Here is a 24327-nt window from a genome sequence, read left to right on the forward strand (position 1 = left end):
TTGGAGTGGGAATGAAGCTGACAGAACTTCCTGGGAATGGAGATTTCCCCATTTAATGAGCTGAAACCCCACTCTGCAAAAGCTAGGTCCATAAAAGTCAGTAGCAAAGCAGGAAGTGAGTTCAGTATTCTTATATTTTAGTCTGATCAAACTGTAGATGGACATCAAAGGTGAACAGAGCCACAGGGTCACCCCAGGAGTAAAATATTGTGGGGGCTTGAAGGAAGCTCCTTATGGGTAAGGAACAGAGGGGATGGAGGAGGGAGAAGTGGAATATCCTAAAAAGCAAGTTAAAAGGATATTGAGGCGAGGTGATTAGTGGAAGAAAGGGGAGAGATGACAGAACAGCAGAGCTGGGGGTCACAGTGCTCACAAAACACTGCAGATGTGAGGATGATCCACAAGGAGCACACACTGACTGTCCCAGTGAATGTATATGGGAAAAATCTTGCTAAGACACCATCCCCACTGCAGATACTGTAAAGGAGAAACTCAGTCCTGCCCCAAACATCATCTTCCCACCCTGGTCCTCATTTTAGTAACTGCAAGATAAACAGGGAGAGCAGATAGACATGCCCGAGAACATCAGAGATCACCCATGGAACAAACTGGGAGCAGATCTCACCTCAGCCTGAAACCCTGAGAGGGAAATTCTGGGCAGTTTGGCTCCAATTCCACATTTTGCAGCTTATTTTTATTAAAAAAATAAAAACAGAGAAGTAGATTTAGGAGGTGACAAAGCTGACCTGGAGGGAGGAACTGCAAGGTGGCCACCAGCACCTTTCCATCAGGAGAGTGGAAACAACAAAAAGCAAGAGCCATCAAAGTGCAGTTAATGAAATCACCTGCCACAGAGAATTGACAAAACATAGAAAATAAGTCACTGCAGAGTCTGCCAGAGCATCCCTGGCATGGACAAGGGGATATATTTAGTGCCAGTGATCTCATCTTTCCTAGCAGTGAGGAGAAGGGCAGCACTGCCGTGGCAATGTCAGGAAGGGCTTGCACAGGGAAGAGCCTGAGATTGCCTTAACAGGGAAGGAAACAGCACAGAGGCTCCACCACAGGGCAGGGGCTGCAAAATAAGCAAGGTTAAAACCCCCAGGGGGAAAAAATAACCCCACAGAATATCAATGTTGGTTAACAAAAAATGACAGAATCTGTGTAATGACTTTGGGGGTGTTCAGCTCCTGTTGCCCAGAGCTTTTCTGGAGGGGTTGAGCTCAGATCCCCCTTGCCAGGTACCCTGGTTCAAGCTCAAGATTAATCCTTTTTTTTTAACAGAAGGGCATAAAACACCTTGGTGAACAGCCCTGCACCTGCACTTCCACCCATTGTGCTGACAATTTGTTAAGGCAGAGCATTGGAATATTAATTACAACAGATCTACCAATCTCCTGCCCTCCATCTCTCTGCCAGTCCCTTAAGAAGAACCAGATTCCTCTAAAACTGAGAGGTTGGCTTAAAAATCACAAATTAACAATCAATTCTCAGCTTTAGCTTGCTATTATAGTAACTATCAGTGTCAGGATGTGTTTGGGACTGTAGTTATGTTATATTTACCTGCATCCCTTCAGCCCCCTCCCCTCAAAACAGGAATATCCCAGTCATGTGCCCCAAAGCCAAAGCCACATCTCACATCTCTACATGAACAGATGTAATACACCAGGGCAGTCCTGCACTGCTCTCCATCTTAAAATATATTCTTTTCCTGCTCTATTATGATAATTTATTTCACTACTGGGGCTCCCAGGTGAGTTCAATCCTCCAGCTTCCAAGCAGACAAAAATGCTAACCTGGCAGAAGAAGTTTAACAAAGAGACTAAAAGGCAGCAGTCTCATAAGATCTCCCACCTCTCCACATATTGCAGACTAAGACAGACGTGCAAGGAAAACAGACATACAAATTTGCAAACATTCTCTTTTTTTTTTCCTCTCTCTCTACATTAATAGAAAAATTAGCTAAAAATCCCGAATTTAGGTGGGATTTGGGGAATTAATTTACATCATTGCAGGGGGAGAAGGGGCTTGAAAGCATCAAAACATTTTGACTTTTCCATCTCACGGTAGAAATATCTGTGAGACGAGAACTAATTAAATAAAAATAAAAAAGAAAGGAGGGAAAGGGAGGGGAGGAGGTCAAATAACCATAAGTGGTTGTTTTATAGACCACACAACTTTCACAGCTTGTTTGTTGTATTGAAAAGGAGAGGAGGGAGAAGCAATCAGTTTTGATTTGGCACGGGGCTGCGTTTGGGTTGGGTTTGTTAATTTCTTGTAAAATGTTGCTCCGTTCCGTAAGAAAACAACAAAATGAGTTATTCTCATTGTAAGAGACATTCCAAGCTAACAGGGTGCCAGGATCCCATCTCTTCCCAGAACACAGAAGTGTCCTTGTCACTCAGGTTCTCTCTCTGTCCTCAACACCTTCCCTTAGACCCCAAGAAGATCAATCAGTGGCACAGGAAACCCGAGAAAAACCCACAGAAATCTGTGAGCAGTGGGAGGGAAAAGATCAAAGTGTCTGTGCTGTGTGAAACCACATCCAGCCCAGCAGATATCACAAGCCATAAACTCCCCCCTGGTAACCCAGCCCTGATCAGCCACATGACAAACACAGGGAGATGTGCACAGTGCCAGTGGTGGTGTTTAATTAGATTTCATCAGGAGGGGTCCTGAAAAATTCATATGATGAATTCTGCTAGTCTCAGTGATAACCTTTTTCCTCTGACATCACTGGGATTTATTGCCAGCTTCAGTTTAAAAATAATTAATGAAATTACGAGAAGTCAGGAGGATGACTCCAGAGCTCATCCATGAGGATATCAGCGGGGTGGGATGCCAGCACAGCTGCCAGGGTGCCACAGATGGAGTGTGCTGGGCTCCTGTGCCAGTGCACAACATCAGCTGCACAAACAACCCTCAGCAGAGCTTCCCAAAGCCACCAGAACCCCCCAGGAGCTGCTGCTTTGGTATCCAGAGTGACCCAGCCCTGGGAATCACCAGCAGAACACATTCAGCACGACAGAGTGCAACCAGAGCTCAAACCCACAGAGGAACTTGCTCCCAACTTTCCTCTCCAGGCTTTATTGTGTTTGCTGGGACCCCTGTAGCAGGAAGGAATGATGAATCTTACTCCATGTTCTCAGAAGGCTAATTTATTATTTTATGGTCTATATTATATTAAAGAATGCTATACTAAACTATACTAAAGAATACAGAAATTATACAGACAGAAGGCTAAAAGATAATAATGAAAACTCGTGACTCTGGAAACAGCCCCAACACAGCCTGGCCCTGATTGGTCATTAAGTCAAAACAATTCACATTAAACCAATGAAATAATCACCTGTGAGTAAACAATCTCCAACCACATTCCAAAGCAGCAAAACACAGGAGAAGCAAATGAGATAAAATTGTTTTCCTTTTTCTCTGAGGCTTCTTAGCTTCCCAGGAGAAGAATCCTGGGCAAGGGGATTTTTCCAGAAAATATGACTGTGACACAGACTTTGCTTCTCTTGGCACCGCCTGGGGTCCCAAACCATCTCTCCTTAGAGCCTTGGAGTGTTCCACTGGATTCCAGCACACATTTCCAGCCTGGCTGCTCCAAGGAAGGGGGATCCTAGCTTGTTGCCTAGCTCTCAGGGGAGATGTTCTATGGATTAAGGGTTATCTCCACAAAAACAGTCCTGCCATCTCTAGTCAAGCATGGACACCAACCCAGCTGGCAAACCTTTTTTTTTTGGGAGGGTTATGAATTCAAATATCACTCCAACTCTTTGTAATTCAACGCCTCTTTTAGTTTAGAGGAGGAAAGACCATCCTTGGTGCCATAGTGACATTGGGCAGGATGAAGAAATCCAAGAAGTTAGAGTCAAATAATGAGAAAAAACTCATTGACATCAACCAAGATTTTACACCCCCAGGTTACAGGCAGGTCTGTAGGTTTATCTGCTGCTGTCACAGCCAGAAAGATTCTTTTGGGTCACCCTAGGCACAACATCCAGGGGGACTTGACAAATCTCATCTTTGATGAGCTGCCCTGGTCTGGCCTTCAGTCCATATTTCTGCACCCCTCGCCCAGCAATCAAAGCCTTTGTAATTCCAAAAAGGGCCAGGAACCTGCAGCTCTTCCATATGGTTCCATTTAGGAGAGGTGAGAGGTCAACAACAGGGTTTGGGAGGTTAAAGGGAAAAAAATCCAAAGAAAAACAAAAAGACAAGTGTCAGAACAAGCAGGAACAGACCCCTGAGTCCCACAGAGCAGCACATCTTCACTCCCACAGACACCAGGTGGGCTGGGGCCTCCAAACACCAGCACAACTCTTCACACACCAGTCTAACAACCAGAAATACATCAAATTTGGAGGCTGGGGCCTCCAAACACCAGCACAACTTCTCACAGACAAGCAATCCATCAAAGCTTGCCTCCAAAAACCAGCACAACTCCTCACACACCAGTCCAACCACCAGCAAACCAGCAAAGGTTACCTTCAAAAACCAGCACAACTCCTCAAACACCCTCAAACTTACTGAATTTAGCAATTCAGTAAAGCTTGCCTACAAAACCAACCTCATACACCAGCACAACAACCAGCAGGTTTTTGCCTCCAAAAACCAGCACAACTCCTCACAGACAAACAATCCATCAAGGCTTGCCTCCAAAACCAGCACAATTCCTCACACGCCATTCCAACCACCAGCAATCCATCAGAGCCTGAGCTCTCCCCAGCCAGGCTGCCACCACAGAATGGGACAGGACAGAGCCAAAGAATCTTTAAACCAAAATGAAAGAAGCACAAGGGGAAGGGCTCAAGTTGGAAAGGAACAAGGGGGATTTATTTCATTCTACTTTATTTTATTTCTGCTTTTATTTCTTAAGCCCCACCAGCAGCATTCACAACTCCAGGATGTGCTGGTGGCTCCCTCTCAGGGGTTCACAATCTCTGCACTGATCAAGACATGGGGTGTGTGCAGGGGAGATGTGGAGAGAGATCTTCAAACCATCCCCAGCCCAACACTGCTTATCCTAACAAAGAGAGGCACAGTCCTTTTTGCCTTCTAATTAAAAGCTGGCTCGAAAATCAAACCTCTGGTTGCTACACTTCGTTGTCATTTGAGGGAAAAGCTCTTTTTCCAAGCTGTGGTCCCTTCTCCAGTTCCAGCACAACTAATTACACTGCTTTTGTTTGCTGTGAACTCACCCTGCCTTTGCCAGGCCAGGAGTTGGACTCTGATCACCACCACAAATGCCTAATTATGGGTCACAAACCAAACAAAGCCTCCCCCAGCTTGAGCATCAGCAGAAAGGAGGAGAAAATTACTGTTAAATGCACATTCCCCTGTATTTCCTCAGGGGCATCCCACAGCTGCTCTCAAATTAGAGGGTTCCTAGAGGTGGGCTGGGAGAGCTGCTTAAGGCAAATTGTTTTCATAGTGCAACAGTCAGAGAACAAAAGCTTCAAGGCATGTGTTTACTTAGGAGATTTTTTTTTTTTTGCATTCATACACATACTTGCACAAAATACATTTCAGAATTATGCATTTGTGGCTGTTGTGTTTTCAGCCCCTCCAGCCCTGCACAGCAGTGATTTCCAGCACCTGGGAGAAGGTGTCAGCCCAGAGTGCAGCAGCTACCTGCAGGAAATAGCTCAGCTGAGACTCAACAAAACAGAGTCAAGGTGAAGAGTGGGGACACGAAATTTCTGTGCAGAACATTCCCCACCGGCACAATGGGATCCTGTAAAGAGCTACAGAGAACCACGGAATATCCTCAGTTGGAATGGACCCACAAGGATCATCCAGTCCTGCTCAAGACACCCTAAAATCCCACCCTGTGCATCCCTGAGAGCATTGTCCAAAGGCTCCTGGAGCTCTGGGAGCCTTGGGCATGTGCCCATTCCTTGGGGAGCCTGGGCAGTGCCCAACCACTCTCTGGGGGAGAACTTTTTGTGACGGTGTTCACAGGGGTCTGAGGATGAGGGAAGAGACGAGGATCTGACTCCATGTTTCAGAAGGCTGATTTATTTTATTATATATATTATATTAAAACTATACTAAAAGAATAGAAAAAAGGATTTCATCAGAAGGCTAGCTAAGAATAGAAAAAGAAAGAATGATAACAAAGGTTTGTGGCTTGGACTCTCTGTCCGAGCCAGCTGACTGTGATTGGCCATTAATTAGAAACAACCACATGAGACCAATCCCAGATGCAGCTGTTGCATTCCACAGCAGCAGATAACCATTGTTTACATCTTGTTCCTGATGCCTCTCAGCTTCTCAGGAGGAAAAATCCTAAGGAAAGGATTTTTCATAAAAGATGTCTGTGACACCTCTCCTCTGCCCATCCCTTCCTAAGGCCAGGAGCTGTCAGACTGTGCTCTCTGCATTCCCCCACCAGCAGCTGAGGCAGAGATCAGACATCTGGCCAGAAGAGCTGATTTTGGGCACAGATAGAGCAGCAGGGTGGTGAGGAGGATGGAGTGGAGGACAATGAAAAACAAGCAGCCAAGGGCCAGTAATCAGCACCCAGGCTCATTTTGGGTCTTCTGCAAACAGTTTGTAGAAAGATGGCATTTCAATAAACTACATCCATTTTCTAAAGCTTCAATGCTTTCCTAGCACTAACTACTTAGTGAGGAGTCCAGACAAAAATTAAGACAATGTGAAGAATCACCCCCCCAAAAAAAAAATCATCAGGACCACTTCTTAAAAAGATCAGCTTGCTACAACCAGATGCAAAGTGAAAAGGAGAGATGGATGCACAGCACCTTATCAGGGACTTGCTCTTCTTTCAACTGGCTTCCTGATAACATATGGAGCTTAATCAAATATGCAAATGATGTCCTATCTAGAGACAAGGGAAACGGAGAAATAAACCCAGAGACCGTGCATGAAAACAAGCCGATAAAATAAGGGAGTGGGGAGAAGGTTTCCTCTTTTTGATAAAATTATTTCAAAAGATTAAATTAAAGCAAAACTAATTAGGAGAACCACACTTAAGCCGACTTCCCTTAAGAAGGGTCAGCAGGCAAGAGGCATTCAAATCAAAGGCAGATGCAAGAGGCACTTCAAGGGCTCCCTGAAAAGTCATTATCCCAGTCAAAAAGGAAGGGGCTAGAGAGGAGGAAAGCATCACAAGAGCCTTTTTTGGCTGGGCATCCATCTGGGAATTCACTGGAGTGCATGGAGAGCTCAACAGCCTCTCTGGAGGCTGGAGAGCAGAAGGAGCAGGTGAAGACCAAAGCTGATCACCTGATGTTCCAGCCACAGCATTTCCCTGAGAACAAAGGGATAAAGAGAAGGAAATGGACCAGAGGGACATGGGAATGGATTTGATTTTCCTTGTATCCCACCCCTGCACAATTTCCATCATGCTGCCATGCCATGCTCTGCAGCCTGACACCATGCAGAACATCACCTGCCACCACCACTGTTGCAGACATCTTTTATGAAAAATCCTTTCCTTAGGATTTTTCCTCTTGAGAAGCTGAGAGGCCTCAGGAACAAAATGCAAACAATGGTTATCTGCTGCTGTGGAATGCAACAGGTGGGTTTGTGATTGGTCCATGTTAGATGTTTGTAATTAATGGCCAATCACAGTCAGCTGGCTCAGACAGAGAGTCCAAGCCACAAACTTTTGTTATCATTCTTTTTCTATTCTTAGCTAGCCTTCTGATGAAATACTTTCTTCTATTATTTTATTATAGTTTAAATGTAATATATATCATAAAATAATAAATCAAGCCTTCTGAAACATGGAGTCAGATCCTCATCTCTTCCCTCATCCTGAGACCCCTGTGAACACGGTCACACACCACCACAGGGCAGGTGACACAGCCAGCTGTCCCCAGGAGGCTGCAGGACCCATGGATTCCAGCAAGGAACAGGATGCAGGACATTGTCACTGTCCCCTCACTAACATCCCCCTGCCTGCTCAACACCCCTCTGAGGGGAAACCCAGCTCTGCAAAGCTGTCAAATGCAGGCTGCATTTATAGGAAGGGTTTGAAGAGGTGAAGGCACAGCCTGCTGCCTTCCCTGGGCTCACTGGAGCCTGCTCTATCTCCTGGAGCTGGGAGGAAAAACACACAGTGCACAACTGCTGGTGTAGAATTTGGAGGGATTAGACAGTTATTTGCAAATCTCACTGCACGATCACAAGATTCCATCTCTGACAAGACTCTGAGTCACAGCTAAAGCAGAACATCCAAAAAGAAAAAAAAAGAGCAGCACTCAACACATGTAGGAAAAGCACCCAGCGAAAGCACAGCTCAGCCAAACCCTGCACACCAGCATGGAGATTGCTGAGTAGTCAGAAAGCAGAGAGGGGTACTCGAAGGAGAGACATGGAAAATTAATTGCTCTCTGCCAAAAAGCAGGCTCCAGTTCTTCCCAGGAACAGCAGCCTTCAAGTCACAGGAAAAAAAAAAGAAAAAAAAAAGGAGTTTTCCTCCTGCAGTTTTACACTGCAACAAGCTGCAGTGTGAGACGTGGAGAAGTTGTAGCTGGAAGTCTCAGAGCAATGGAAATGAGGGATGTGAGAGGCAAAGCAGCCACCTGCAGTGATGGAACCCTCAGTGGGTGTTTCAAACAAGTGCTGGCTGCACCAGCTCAGCAGCAGAGCCTGGACAGAGCCCCTCTGGTGTGGGTTCAGGGCAGAGGATGGATCTCAGGGTAACCCAGGCTGGAAGGGACCTCATCACAGGGTCTCCAACTGTCAGAACCCAGAAATTCCTTTGGCTGCCCTGGAGGGCTTGAGACCCTGCCCAGGAGGCTCAGGGACCCTGACACAGAGCCCAAGACCCCTGTGCCTTTGATTTAGCCCTTGGAAAAAACAATTACCAACCTTTATATGAAGAATTTCAAGCCATGAAAGTTTAAGCAGAATGATAGTGAATTTATCCAGTGTGAAAAAGAGATTTTTGGTGGTTTTTAGAATGGGGATTCAGGGGGCAAGATGGAGGAATGTGGGCATGTCCAGCCTTTCTCCTTCTTCTTCTTGGCCTCCATCATCTGCTTTGATGCTGGCACTTTTGGATTGGTTTAGGGTAGAAGCTCACTGTCTAAGATAGGTGATAGGGATTGAGAAATTATTGTAAGTAATGTACAGGTAGTTTTAGTATAAAATGATAACACTGCCCTGAGAGCAGGCAGAGTGCCACTGTCTGTCCTGCTGAGCAGACCTTGGCTGGACAGGAGAAAGAATTTTATAGATAAGATACAATGAACAACCTTGAGACCAAGAAATGAAGAGCTCTGACTCCTTCTTCGAGCACCAGGCTGGGAAAAGAGACTTTCTGACACATCTCAGGGTCACTCTGAGCAGCGGAGACCCCAAGATCTAACCCAACCTCCTGCTCAAAGCAGGTTCTGCTGGGAGATCAGACCAGGTTGTTTTGTCCATTCTGGCCTTGAAAGTCTCCAAGAATGGGAACTGCTTCTTCAAGGTCCCGATGGACAAAAAGCTTTTCCTTATGTCCAATTGGAGTTTTTTCCTGCCAACTTATGCCTGCTGTTCCACATCCTCTCCTCACTCACCAACATGAATAACCTGTCTCCAGCTCCTCAATAACCTCCCCGTTGGCATGGCAATGCTGTAACCTGGTCTCTCCACATTTTCTCATCCCAGCCTGAATAAGCTCATTCCTCTCATCCCCTCCTCTCAGGGCAGGTTCTCCAGCTCCTGGCCAAACTCTTGACCCTTTCCTGAACCTGTTCTGGTTGTCAACAAAGCTTTTGCTCTGAGTAGCCTAAAACTGGGTGCAGTATCTGGATGTGGCCTGGCAATTGAGCCCAAGGTGATCACCTTTCCTCCATCTATATCCTGCATCTTTGATTGCACCCATGGAACAGAATCCATTCATATTTAGGTGATGTTTGAGGACTTTATCATCACTAGAAAATGATTATTACATGACCTAGGAGAAATTGTGCCTCTGCTCAATGTCCACATTGATTCCTGTAGAAACCCAGGGCACTGGGAATATTTCTGTGTCTGCTGTGGGGTGCCCTGACCCCCAGGGCAGCACTGACTGTGACTCTCATCCATGGAGAAAGTTTCCCGGACTTCAAGATAGACTGGAATCCACAAAAGTGTGAAATAGATTATAGAGAGTAGTGTAGGTGTGTCACTTGGTAAGAAATTGAGGTTTTGGGATTTTTAGTATGCTGTGGATGGAAGCAAGATGGAGGGCACACAGTGCCATCCTGGGTTTCTTCTTCATGCTTCTTCTTCCTCCTTCTACATGGGTTTGGGTGGCATTTTGTAAATGGGTGGGAAAATCTGCATTGTGGGCTCTGTGGGATCAGTTATTGGGTTAAAAGGGAAAATAATCTAGGTGTCAGTTCTTAATTGGATAATTTATTCTTAAAAGACCTTGTAACAAGAGATTGTTGGCCATTTTGTGCCTTCTAATGAAAAGTTGCTGAACTCACAGTAGTGAGACTGTTTTACTGATCAGAAATGATAAACACCTGAGTCTGAACATGAACTGCCATCTCCAGTGCCTTCAATCCAGACCCAGAGAAACCAACAACTTCCCACTACCCCTTTCACCCAACACAAATACCAAGTGTAGAGTTCACCACAGCTACAAAAACCACAACTTTGAGTGCCTCGGCCAGAAAAATTAACTAATTTCCAGGCATCTAAGCTGGCACCAACCTCTCAAAGAGCAGCTGCACATCAAGGTAGAGCACAGACAACTACAAACATCAAATTCTGACAGGAACCAGCACTGCTCCATCACAAGTCAGTGAAGCACCTGGACTCCTGCTGGCTCAGGAAGCTGTGAGGAGAGGCCTGGGTGAACCAGCCCCTCTTGCAGAAACCATCTTCCCAGCAGGAGCCAGAGCCTCTCCAGCACATTTTCATAGCAGTCTAGTCCACCTGCCAAATAGCTGGGGAAAAAAAAAATAAAATTCAAAAGATCCCCAAAGTCTTTAAAGGCAGCAGAGGGAAGGAGAAGGGAGCTGAGTTTCCCTGCTGGGATTCACACAGAGCTGTCAGCTGCAGAATTCCCTCCAGGGAGTATCAAAACTGAGCAGGGCTTCTTGTTTTGTGTGTATTCAGAAACCCCCTGGCCTGGAGGAGCAGTGGGGATCTCTGTGCAGCTACCACCAGACTGACATTCCAAGCAAGGCAATCCCAGAGCTGCCCCCTCCTCGGATGGGAGGTAAATCCCAGCCCCCTGGCTGGAACTGGGACACCAGTTCCATGGGCAGGAGCACCTTCCATTTCACCAGGCTGCTCCAAGCCCCATCCAACTGTCGGAACCCAGGACGTTCCTCTGACTGCCCTGGAGGACTCGAGATCCTGACATGGAATCAAAAACACCTGTGCCTTTGATTTTAGCCCATGGAAACAATTACCAACTTTGTATGAGGAGTTACAAGCCACAAGAGTTTGAGTAGAATGAGAGTGAATTTGTCACAGGGTGAAAAAGCAGAATTTTGGGGATTTAGAATTGGGATTCAAGAGGCAAAATGGAGAAATCTGGGCGTGTTCTGTCCTTCTTGCCCTCCAACTTCTGCTGTGATGGTGACATTTCTGGATTGGTTTAGAGTAGAGACAGACTGTCTAACATAAGTGATAGGGATTGGAAAATTATTGTAAATAAAGTACACGTAGTTCTTGGTATAAAAAGCCAACACCACCCCAAGGGCAGGGACTGTGCCACAACCCAACCTGCTGGACAGATCTCAGCTCCACTCAGAGAAAGAGTGGAATAGATAAGAGCATATAAACAACCTGGAAAAGCAGAACCAACTAATCTTGATGACTTCTTTGGTCTCGGGGCTGGGAAAAAGAGACTTTCCAACACCTCGGGGTCATCTCTACACCAAAGACCTCAACATCCAACCTGGCCTTGAACACTTCCAGTCGCAACTGAGCACTTCCCCAGCACCACAGTGAGGGGCCAAAGTGAGAACTGCAAATCCCAGCTCCCAGATTTAAAATTCTCCCTTGTCACAGACATCTTTTATGAAAAATCCTTTCCTTAGGATTTTTCCTCCTGAGAAGCTAAGAGGCCTCAGGAACAAAATGAAAACAATGGTTATCTGCTGCTGTGGAATGCAACAGGTGCATCTGTGATTGGTCTCATGTGGTTGTTTCTAATTAATGGCCAATCACAATCAGCTGGCTCGTACTCTCTGTTCGAGCCACAAGCCTTTGTTATCATTCTTTGCTATTCTATTCTTAGCTAGCCTTCGGATGAAATCCTTTCTTCTATTCTTTTAGTATAGTTTTAATATAATATATATCAAAAAATAACAAATCAGCCTTCTGAAGCATGGAGTCAGATCCTCATCTCTTCCCTCATCCTAAGACCCCTGTGAACACGGTCACACTCCCTGTGGTGCTTTGTCTCTGGATCCAGGGAAAGCAGGGTCCCAAGGGCTCAGGGTTATCCAGAGGATGGATAACCATGGAACTGAGGATGTTCTCCTAAACAGAGTTGATACCTGGTGGGAAGTGCTGGCCAGATTTCAAAGCTGTTGGATACAAAAGAAAACCTTCACCCCACACGACATTCCACATCTAAAAACCCTTCAAAGACCACAAACTGATTGGATCTGATGAAAAATTAAATACAGCCCACAGAGTGAAAGTGTTGGTTTTTAAGTTAAAGTTCTCTCTCTGCAAGGAATTCAGCATAGAAAAGGCTTTGAGTGAAATATTTGGATGGAATAAAAAGAAACCAAACAATTTCTTACAGGTAAGTTTCAAATGAATGAAAATTTCTACTACTCCATTATCAAATAAACATTTCGAAATAGCCTCTTTTTTTTTTTTTTTATGAGAAATACAATTCCTGGGGCTGCTCCCAGGCTGACATTTTTGTAAGCTCAACTCTCCCTTTACACCTGCACCTCCACAAAGAATTATTGCAGGTAAGTTGTATTTCTTTGACTGGAAATGATCTGTACAGAAGCAGTGACCCATAAATTAAATGCCTGGGGAGGGAATACAAGGAATATGGAATACTGCTACGCTCTTTTAGTGATGCCAGGTGTTAGTGGCACCAGGAAAAAAAATCCAAACCAAGCCCATGGGTACATCCCTGCTTTTCTCCTGCCACTGAAGAGCTGAGTGTGAATGAGAGAGTGAGCAAAGCAAAAAATAAAAAGCCAGGGAATTTTGGCACCTGGCTGTTTCACAGCAGAGTGGTTTGTAGGGAGAACAATCCCAGGAATAGCTCCTGTGCTGTTTGCAGGGAGACAAACCAGACATTTGCTAAACTCGAGTTTCTTTTTGCATCTCCTGAAAGAAATCACTAAAAACTGCCAGGGTTGCCAACTGCATTTCAGCCACGGGTTTTGCCTGAAGCATTCCCCAGGGTGCAGAGGGGTTTGCAGCCAAGGATGCCCATCAGGATCCTTGGATTGCACTAAACTGTGGGAACACTCACCACCAAAGTGGCACAGACACATGGGACAGCCAGCACAGGAGGAAATCAAACACTGGGTTCTAACCAAAGCACAGCAAGATTAAATATTTCTCATTAAACAATGACACAAGTGGCCAGGAGTGGTTTTCCATCCCACCTGATCTGTTGAATTAAGCTGTTTGAGGTGATCACACACCTCACAGCACTTAACACATTCATTTTCTGTCACTCTGGTTTTTTAAGATTTTCTAAGCCTTCTGATGTTGACATTCTTGTAGTGAACTTTCTCACACACTTTCTGTAAATAACTCATTGTTTTGCATTCCTTTATGGAGGAAGAGAAAGTTGATGGACTGTTGGTTTGACCAGTGTCATTGGAGAGGTGGCACTGTCACCCTCCAATCCACTGACACATTTAGAAAACTATAAATGTTGGCGTCAGAAAATAAACTTCCCTTTTTCTTAACCTTGAGAACAGCGGTGTGAGCTTGTGTTCTTTTGTGTCCTATAGTACACCTTTCTCCAGCACTCTTTGAGCAAGGAAAACATTCCCTGCCATTTGCAGTACAGGAAATGAGACATGGAGGCACACCAGAAGTTCCTGGCAGAGCAAAGGACTGAACTTCTCCTCCCTGGGCCACCCTTCTCCATCTTCAAGAACCCACAACCCTCCATGAAACCTTTAATGCAAGGACAGTGGGTTTTATGTGTTAGATACGGACAGGGAGAAATTTTCCTTTTCCATAGCTCGTCATTTTTATCCTATTTATTTCTTCATTCTGCAGGGCTGGGCTGTGTCATATTCACATTCTCTGAAAAAATCCCTTCACCCAGGATTTTTCTCCTGAGAAGCCTCAAAGAAAAGGAAAACAATTCTTATCTCATTTGCTTCTCCTGTGTGGTGCTCATGTGGAATGTGTTTGGAGATTGTTTACCCACAGGTGATTGTTTCATTGGATTGTGCCATGAGTTATTTTCACTCTTTGGCCAATTGGGGCCAAGCTGTGTCAAAACTCTCTCCAGAGTCACGAGTTTTCATTATTATCTTTTTAACTTTCTATCTTAAGTATCCTTTCTGTATTCTTTAGTATAGTTTAGTTTAGTATTCTTTAATATAATATAGTATCATAAAAAAATAAATTAGCCTTCTGAGAACATGGAGTCAGATTCATCATTCCTTTCTTCACTGGGGATCCCAGTAAATACAATAGGGCTGTGCCATGGACAAGGCAGCAGAATTGGAGGGAATATTTCTCCAGCACATTATTCTGTGCCTTCCTGATGGACTGCACAGGGAGCTTTGTGAATGAGCAGGGGTTGCAAAATGTATTTTGCCTGGGGCAGTGAAATAGCTGGGGCCAAGCGTGTCATTCGGTTTCACTCACACTTTCCCTGCCCTATCTCTATCTTGGTTTTTCCTTTTCTTTCCCTCTTTGTTGTCTTGGTTACATGGGCAGACTCCTGATACTCTGCTAGTATTCATTTTAATGATACGTTCCCATAAAGCACAATATTTTCCTTCAGTTGTGTGTGCCACTGGATAAATTCCTTTGACACATGTGACATTTGTATATCAACTAACAGATATTGCTTTATGACTGTGGGTATTTTGCAGAGCATTCATGGATCACATAAATCAAAACCTGATACACAGTCTGCCGCTTTCAAACACAAAAAAAAAAAACCACACAGAGAGGAAAATACTGAAACTGCAGGGGAAAAAAAGCAGCAAAGTTTCTCCAAAACCATCTTGTAATGACTTGCAGTGAGTCTTCCAAGCACAGAATAAATCCTGCTATCTTGGGGATAATCTCAGAACTCCCTTTTTTATCCATCCCAAATATTCCACTGCAGCTTGACCAAGGAGCTGCACTGCACCAGGAGAAGCAGCAGAGTGTGACACGTCTGGTAGGACCCAACAGCACAAAAAATAAAAAAAGAAATACCCAGCTCCTGGGATTTGTCCAGGAGTTTCATCTAATCCTACAAGGCTTACTCCAATTTACCAGTGTTTTTGAACAGAGAACAAACTTTGTGGTGAAATAATGAATTATGCTGGAGCTGCAGTCCCAATGCAGCATTTTCCTGGCAGCACCTGATTGATGAGCCAAGGTGGAAAATAAAGCATCCAAAGGGCCATGGCAGGGGTCAAGGAGCATCAAGGGAAAGTCCTGAGTGCCAAACCACGCAGAGGAGGTGACAGGTTGCTGTCCCAGGGTCAGACACCCTCAGAAGCACTGGAGGGGGACAATGTGAGGAGGAAAGTCAGGGATTGCAGAAGACACAGCAAGGATTGGGCTGGACCTAAAGGTTTCCAGGAGTCTGGATCAACTGGTCCAAAGCAATCACACATGGTTAGGGAGCCTCATTTTGCTTTGTGTTCTGCCTCTTTGGTGGAAATTCATTCACCTGAGCAAATCTCAGCCCAAGGCTCCAGCCCTGCTCCAACTCACCCAAAGTTAGAACTACCACAAGTGGAATATTCAGCATGTTAGGAAAAAGCTTCATTTTATTCCCTTTCTCAAGTTACACCAGCCACTTCTGCTCTCCTCTGCTCATTCTTTACCCTATAAGGCTGTCCCTGCTCCCTACCACACTCCATAAAGCACAGAAAGATTTCTCTCCTATTTTCCCCTGTTAAAAAGGAATCAGATCTTGGACTCTGCAGTGCGACCTGCAAAGGCAAAGACAGAGCTGTGGCTGAGTTTTCTTCTCCTGAAGCCAAAAAAAACCCCAACCAAAAGCTTGTGAGTGCAGGGAGAGCAGTCATTAAGAGTTTAGGTCTTTTTGATATTTACCATTCAGATCTCAGCTGCCCCATTTCCCTCCCTCCAAGAGACTGACTGGAGAACTGAACAGTTTATTATGATATCACACATGACAGGGAAGCAAAAGCTAATTAGCCAGGGGAGGAGATTATTTTTATTATGACCATTTTTTAAAACCATTTGGCTCCTTTTTCACATGCCTGAATAATAATAAAAAAAACTACCACATTTTCTTTTCAAAAGCATGAGCAGCCTTTCCTCCGCTTTGAGCAAAGCCAGAGACATTTGCCAGTGGGCAGGATCCCATTCCTCCCTCAGCATGGGGGAAATGCCATCTGAATTTACAGTCCAGATTTGCTTTTCAAGTGAAGAAACAGGTAGAGAATAAAACCAGAGATTCCAGACTATCCCTAAGCATCCATGAACAAACAACTCCCTTCACTCCCCACAAGCCACAGTGGGTCACCTTTTCACATCACCTTATTTGCCCCAGCTTGGAAGTCTTTACTCACAAAAGGGATTTAAACAGGAAACAACATCCTAAAACATCTCCAGGCTCTGCCCAGCCTCCCTTCCCAGCTTCTCCCCCATCTCCATGGCCATGGCCAAGCCACCACCTCCTTGCACAGGCAATGTCTTACAACACTCCTGGGCTGAACATTCAGACCAACACTGTCCGACTGGCACAGAGCGGCTGAAATGGAGCCAGAGCCCATCATTAGCCCACTTCCAACAACTCTTCTTTTCTTGGGAAAGCCTCAGGTAGAGGATTCCACCTCCCCAGCCTCTCTGGGGGCTTCACAAGGCAAACCCCAGCCATGCAATGGGCAAATTTCAGTGAGAATGCCCAGAGAGGGACACAAACACAGTCTTGATTCTATTTGTGTGGCATCAGCCATAAACACAAAGCTCATTATGGCTCAGGACACAGCTTTCCTTTGATGCAAACCCTCTTCCTTCAGCACAAACCCCAGGCTGACATCAGCAGGGCAGCCCCCGATCCCGTGCTGGGCTCGTGGTGAGATCACAGCCCAGTCACACTGCCCTGAAGAAAGATCTCCAGAGCATGGATCCTGTTTCCCAAACTTCATCCCCTGTCTGATTTTCTCCAGCATGCACAGACACCCTGTGATCAATGACTCAATTAGAGATGGTCTGAACACCAAAAAATTCTGTTGGATGCAAATTACATCACGTCCATCTGCGACTGTGGTTTGACTTCTGAAGCATTAATTTCCTGATGAATAACCACTTGGAAGGAGGATTTTATCCTTTCTCAGATCATCTTTATCCCTTGAGGGTGAAACACAGTTTTTTGGCCAACGAAACAATTTTTCATCCTCAAAATAGGAGCACCTTAGGACAAGGACTGCGCTCGTGCTCGACGCAACACTTAAATCACCATAAAAACATGAAAACCTGAGTTAGAGGACCAGTAGGTCTTACCTTCTTGAGCTTCCCACTCTTGGTGCCCACAAAAGCCAGGGAGTGGTTCTTGTAGACATAGGCAATCACCGAGGTCATCCTGTCCCCATCCTCGGTGAAAATGGGGAGCCCTCGCACCATGGATGATACTCCCAAGGGGGCATTCATATCCAGGCCACAGAAATTGTCATCAATTGTTAACAGCTGCAAAGGAAGAAAGAAAAAAGTGGGTAAACAGCTGAAGTCACCAATTTTTCAGCCATTTGGGAAGTATCCATCCGTTGTGTAACGTGCCTGTAATTTATGCAGGCTGACGAAAATCAAGGAGGACTGGAGAAAGAGGTGGAAAAAAGAAAAAAAAAACTCTCTGAAGTTACACAATGAGTTACAGCCAGAAGGAGAAGTGGAAAGTTGGTTCTGTTGAATGACAGCCCAGCAGGATACATTACATTAAGCCTTTTTCCTACTGCTGTACCAGTCAGTTTTACCAGTCAAGACTCACCAATCAAGTGCAAGTCTGCTGAAAATGTCTTAAACATCCCTAAGTTCTGTCAAAAAAAAAAAAAAAAAGTACACCATTCCTGTAGATCCAGAGTAAGAACTACTGAGCTAAATCTTCACTGGCAAATAAAATTATAAAATAGACCCTGACCTGTCCACTGGACCCAACACTAAGGATCACATCTATGAAGCCTAAATAACCATTCCTCTCCTAATTCTGAACTCAGCAAGGTTGCTTGTGTTAAATCTTAGACATTATCATCCTCCAAGGAGTGTCCAGGCATTGACCAAGAAAGAGATGGTCAGCCCAGGCCAAATCTGCAGAAGGGACCATGGTAAGAATTAAATATCATGAACTTAAAGCCCTTTCCAGTGCCTCAGGGTGCTCCAAGAGAGCTGGAGCAGAACTTGGGACAAGGGATGGAGGGACAGGACAAGAGGCAATTGCTTGAAATTGCCAGAGAGCAGCATTAGATGGGGAGAAATTGTTGGCTGTGAGGGTGGTGAGGTCCTGGCACACAGGGTCCAGAGAAGCTGTGGTGCCCCTGGATCCCTGGAAGTGTCCAAGGCCAGATTGGATAGGGCTTGGAGCAACCTGGAATAGCAGAAGGTGTCCCTGACCATGGCAGAGAGTGAGACTGGATGGTGTGAGGAAAAAACCCTATTAAAAGCCAGTGTCCATAAAAAAGACAGAGGAGTTCTGCAATTTTACTGGCATAAATGGAGAGAGAGCCCACTGGGGCATACCCCCATGGGGTTTTTCTCTTGAGATTTCAAAGAACACTACCTTCTTTTATTCTAAACTCACCCTCTTCCTTTCCCCATTCCCAGGAAGGTGCAGCCTTCCCAATCCACCTCCCACATATTCCAACTTGAACCTATAATTTCCCCCAAAACTCAGCAGTTCTGGCTGTCTGCCTTCAGGCGATCCACCAGAAGAGCCCCAGATTTACCCAGACCCATTTGTCCAACCCTAAAGCTCAGGAGTTCAAACCATAGTTAAAATTCCCAAATTCCCGGGTTTTGTGGTTGGTTCAGACATTGAGGCCCATTTCAAAGACATTAACACCCATTCCTCCTAAAGACCCCTCACCCATCGAGTTGTTTGTAAGGACATTAGCACCCATCTTTCCTTCCTTTAAGGCATCTTCCCACCCAAACCATTCTGTGATTTAACTGGGATTCTGTAATTTCCTGTAGTTCTTTGGAGAGGAGGGAAGCTTCCACAGCTACCACGAGGAATTTCCAGCTTTTTTTTTTTTTTTTTTGGAGATACCCATGAACTCCCAATAACCAGAGAAAAATTCCTATCCATCAATACCGCTGCCTGAGCTCCATCACCCACTGCATTTGAACTCAGCAGCGTTTTCACCACATGGATGTTCCACTGGGATCCCTTTCACTTAAATTAATGTCATGTCTATTTGTCCCTAAAGGTGTTTCCTTGGGCTTCAGGGAGTTCCAGGAATGTGGCACAGGCAGCTCTTCTACCTCAGGCACCATCAAGGCAGGTGAAGCTAATACAGGTCACAGATCTCCACAGAATAAATCAAATAAAACCCCAAATATCCCAGCACACAACTGCCAGAGCAGTTGGACTTTATTAACTTCTCTGAGGCCACTCACAGATTTCAACACTTAAAATGTTTAGCTAAGGCCTAGAGAAGCAATAATTAAGTGTACAGGAAGGTTGCCTAGTTTTGATATATCAGAACTAAAGGACCATGACAATTTTCTTTGAGCTCACATCTTCCTGGAAACACAGCTAAAAAAAGTGATGGTCCCTGCTTGAGTTCACCAGCAGTAAAAGCCTGATAGTTGATTCATTTTATCCTCACCCAGCAATTACGGGCAATAATTACAGATGGTTTTGCTGAATAGAAGAATAATGCGTCCTAAATGTGTTTATAAATACATAAAACCTAGGAGGAATTCAAAGGGCCATTAGGAGGGATCAGCTAGCCTGAGCTCTGGCCTGCAGGAGTCATTAGTGTTTGTGGACTGCCCTTTTTAGCAGAGCTAAAAGAGCAATTAGGGAGCAGATCAGCAGCCTCCAGCAGCAGCAGGCAGGATGCTGCTAGTCCAAAATGACAGCAACAAGTCCAAGATAAATCTGCAACCCAGCTTGAGGACGTGGAAATCCATAATCAGCAGGGAAAGGAGGTGTGCCAGAGAAGGTGCTACCTAACCAAAACGGAAATTCACCTTTCAACACAGCCAGGTGGCCACAAAACTACTCCAGGTGATCCAATCGGCCCCAAATTCCAACCCATAATCAGCCCTAAAATTTCATCCCATAATCGGGCCCAAGTTTCAAATCCCCTCAGCCCTAAATTTCAACCTGTACTCGGCCCCAAAATTTCAATCCGTGATCGGCCCCAAATTCCAACTCACGATTGGCCCCAAATTTCAATGCCCTCAGCCCAACTGTGTGGCCCCTTGATGTCCCTCCAAGCTGAATTGTTCTGTGGACAATTAGACTCTTGGATCTTGTCAGATCCAAGAATCCAGGTCTCCAAGTCAGGCCCAATTTGTCCAGAAACCCTTAAGCTCAGAGATGAGCACAATTTGTGTTTCAGGGGTATAATCAAACTTTCTAAGTGCCCACCCTGACAAGCTGGAAAGAATCACCTCAGGCTGAAAGCAGGAAAATCCCAAACGGCAGAAAGAGGGGAAAGGGAGGAAAGTTTCCAAGGAAAACAGGACAGCTTTCTTCACCACCAAGACGATGAAAAGCTTCAAAGTGCCAGCAGTCACCTTACCTAAGGTGCAAAGCTCCATCCCAAACCAGAGAAAATTATTCTGACAAACGGTGAAATGAGATGAATCCAGCAGAGCACAGCCAAAACCAACCTCTCCAGCTGAAACACTTGCAACCAGAAGGGACACACAGAATCCTCTGGCTACCTTTCTAATCCATCCAGATCCTCCCAACCCCAGGGGCAGGAGCCTGGGAGGACACAGCCCCCAAAATCACAGCATTAAGCACAAACACCCGTGGCTGATTTGTCTCCAGCCTGTTGAGGTTTCATTAATCTAATTGCCACAGGGTAGTTTCCCTTGCACCTGATTGGGCTCCAGCTGAACTCAGACCTACCCTTAATGGAGCTGATAATCCCACACAGACACAAAATTAAATTTAAGCCTTATTTATTTCATCTTTTTTCCCCTGGTATTATTTACAGGAGAATACATCCGTTTAAGAAGGGCTTACACAGAAATAGGGGGCAGATTTTTAAAGAAGGTAGAGTCATATTAAGTTAAAGAAGAAATTATTTATGATGAGGGTGGGGAGGTCCTGGATCCCTGGAAATGTCCAAGGCTAGGTTGGACAATGCTTGGAGCAACTTGGGATAGGTGAAGGTCTCCCTGCCCATGGCAGGGGGTGGAATTTGATGGTCTTTAGGTCACTTGCAACCCAAACCATTCTAGAACTCTGTGTGCTGCTGGTTGGGTGCCAGAGAAGCAATCACAGCATTGCTGGTTTGCCATGTGGACAACCCTCCCCCAGAAACAAGGCCAGCAAGCCACACGAAAACTATTTTCATTGAACATATTTGGGTTATTTCCTCTGGGGAATCATCTGCCAAAAAAATGCCAGCAAGCAAAACCCTCCAAATAAACAGCACCCAGCTCCTGCACAGCTGTGGCTCTCAGCTGCACACAGGCCTTTGTAGAGCCAGAAATACAGTCATCCTCTGCAGCAAAGACAGACACGTAAGGAAGTTTGGATTTATGATGAAAGGGTCAGGAGTTGCAAGCACAGGTTTATTTTCAATTCCAGACACTCCTAGCAGCAATATAAAGTAGCCACGTTAAACTCTCTGGAGCTTCTCTGCCTGGCAATTTCATGTTAACGACTTTGCAGAATGAAGGGGGAGGTGAGGGCAGGAATTCACTTCTAGTGGTGGCTGGGATAGCAGGGAGAGGCAAAGGGAAGGTCTGAAGAGGTGGGAATGATATCAGCAATTCTTACATCCTGGGCAGTTAAAATCCAACCCAGAAAGTCACAGCCAGAGGTAACTTGGAAGGGAATGGGAGCCCTGCAGTTGGATTGCTGGGCTGGGATCAACCACTTCATCATCCCACAACAAATTCCCACTTGCAAATGAGGGAATATTTCTCACCACCACCCTGCCCCAGGGAAACTGAGAAGCACAGGTGGTCTGCATATCCAAAATGTCTGCATATCCAAAATATCTTCATCTGAGATGGAACTGGCAGCTCCCAGGGTGTAGAGGGATACAGGATGGGTAAATGAAGGTGGTATAGAATGTAATCTTATCCCCTAAAGAGTTGCAGCTGAACCAATTACTAAAGATCAGGAGCAGGCCTGATGTTAACAGGCCACAGCTGTAGCAAATAAGAGCAGTGTTATAAAAGAGTGGATTGCTGGGAACTGGAATCAGTTGGCTGCTGCAAGGGCCAAGAACAGTCAGTGCCTAGAGGAGCTGTCCATGAGAAACATCGAGGAGGTATGAGGCTCTGGTGATATGAAATCCTTGCACTATAATGGTAATATTATTCTTGATATATAAGACAACACCAGGGTACAAATGCCCTCCCCAGTCCCACCACCTGCTTCTCTGCCTGGTTGTGTTTTGCTTCTGTCAACCTCTGTCTGTGTCACCAACCACCTGCAGCCCTGACACCATGTCCAGGTGTCACAGTCACCACTGAAACAGGAAGGGTGTGCAAAAGAGTGACCCTGATTTACAGGATTCTGGCAGGTTTTGCCTTCTCCAGGATTAAACCTAATAAATAAATAATTAACACATCCAAGCCCTCCTGGAGAGGATGGCTTTACAAGGCTGGTGCTGGCTCAGTGCCACAAGGATTGACTAAGCCCCCAAAACCCCAAATTCAGCAGAAGGGTTGGAGATTTGATTCCATCACCTCCTTGCCTGTCCTCATCTCGTTGCCAGCAAGAACGAGCGTGCTGGCACTGCAGGAGTGGCAGAAGCACCAAATATCAGAGGACAGGAGCAAACAGTGCTCATAATATACCAATTGTCCGTTAAACATCTGCTTTCACTGTTTGCTTCTGAAGCAGCCCCTGATAATCAAACACAGCCTAATCCACATTTGGGGAAGAGCCTCGATAAAGGATTAGCCACCCCTCACTCCTCCTTGCTTTCACTCCAGCAGAATCTTCCTCCTCAATCAAAGCACTGGAGCCTTTTTTTTTTCCTCCAGATATCTCAGCAGGCTCCAAAGCAATTCCACAGACTCACCAGGGATAAAGGCTGTCCCACTGGCCAAGCCTTGCCTTTGATTTACAGCTAATACCTAACAGCCCTGTCTTCATGTGGTGGCAGGTACTTGGCTCCTCTCTCCTGTTATCTCAAGCTTGGCTGAGGCAGAGGATGGAGGGAACACACATTAATGGATGTCTGTGCTGCCAGCAGGGCCAGGCAGCCAGCAGCAGTAAGAAATCAACAGTCACAGGCATTTTAGTCTTTGCAAGGAGACATCCAAGGTCTTTTCCATCACCTGGCTGCAAGAGCTGAATGAAGGTGAAGGTGGGCACACGTCCATTTAACAGAATATTTAAAAATCTAGAGAGATGGAAGGCATAGAAAAACCTCTCAGCAGGAGTTTCATGGTATTTGAAGAGACACAAGCTAAGAAATTTAGGGTCTAGGACACCTGCAGCAGGGGTGAACCATAAATCCCCACGGAGTGGAGCTGGAAATAATGGAAACCATCTCCCTGCAAACCACAGGAATTTAAATTCCAGCAGCAGCAGGATGGTACCCAAGGATTGTGCTGCTCCTGTTTGTCTGCACAGGTTCTCTTGGTGGTTTGACCAGGTTTGAGTGCAAGGTGAATTCATGGTTGATGCTGCTTTGCCCTGCCCATGACATTGGTACTTGGCATTCCTGAAGCTGGTTTGACCCTCCCTCTGCAGTATCTCTGCTTCTGGCCATGCTGCCTCCTGTGAAATCACTGGATTTTGGTCCACCTGCCCTTTCTCCCCACAGAAGCTCAGCAGAACCATCACATTTCATCCTGCTGCTGGGCTGAGCTGTGAAATCCCAGTGCAGGATGGAGAGGGCCCCTCTGGCTTTCCCATCCTGCCACATCATTCCTGGAGTTTGATGTCTGTCACTGCCCTCCCCTCTTGGCTTCTCTGGGTCTGTACTGATGGCAGTTCATGTTCAGACTCAGGTGTTTATTATTTCTTATCAGTAAAACAGTCTCTGATCATGAGTTGGACAGCTTTTCATTAGAAGGCAC

The 24327-nt window shown here is 45.5% G+C and overlaps 1 protein-coding gene across 3 annotated transcripts in view; it reads right to left on the reverse strand.

Annotated features, from left to right (window-relative positions):
* PLXNA4 (plexin A4) overlaps positions 1-24327 on the reverse strand; it is a 505817-nt gene that overhangs the window by 429264 nt on the left and 52226 nt on the right. For all 3 annotated transcript variants that reach the window (XM_064703091.1, XM_064703090.1, XM_064703092.1), the window contains exon 3: positions 17608-17790. In XM_064703091.1, the coding sequence (XP_064559161.1) occupies positions 17608-17790 (183 nt within the window). The remainder of the gene's footprint in view (positions 1-17607; positions 17791-24327) is intronic.

The sequence above is a fragment of the Zonotrichia leucophrys genome, chromosome 1A (genome assembly GCF_028769735.1).
Source record: "Zonotrichia leucophrys gambelii isolate GWCS_2022_RI chromosome 1A, RI_Zleu_2.0, whole genome shotgun sequence".
NCBI classification, from domain to species: Eukaryota; Metazoa; Chordata; class Aves; order Passeriformes; family Passerellidae; genus Zonotrichia; species Zonotrichia leucophrys.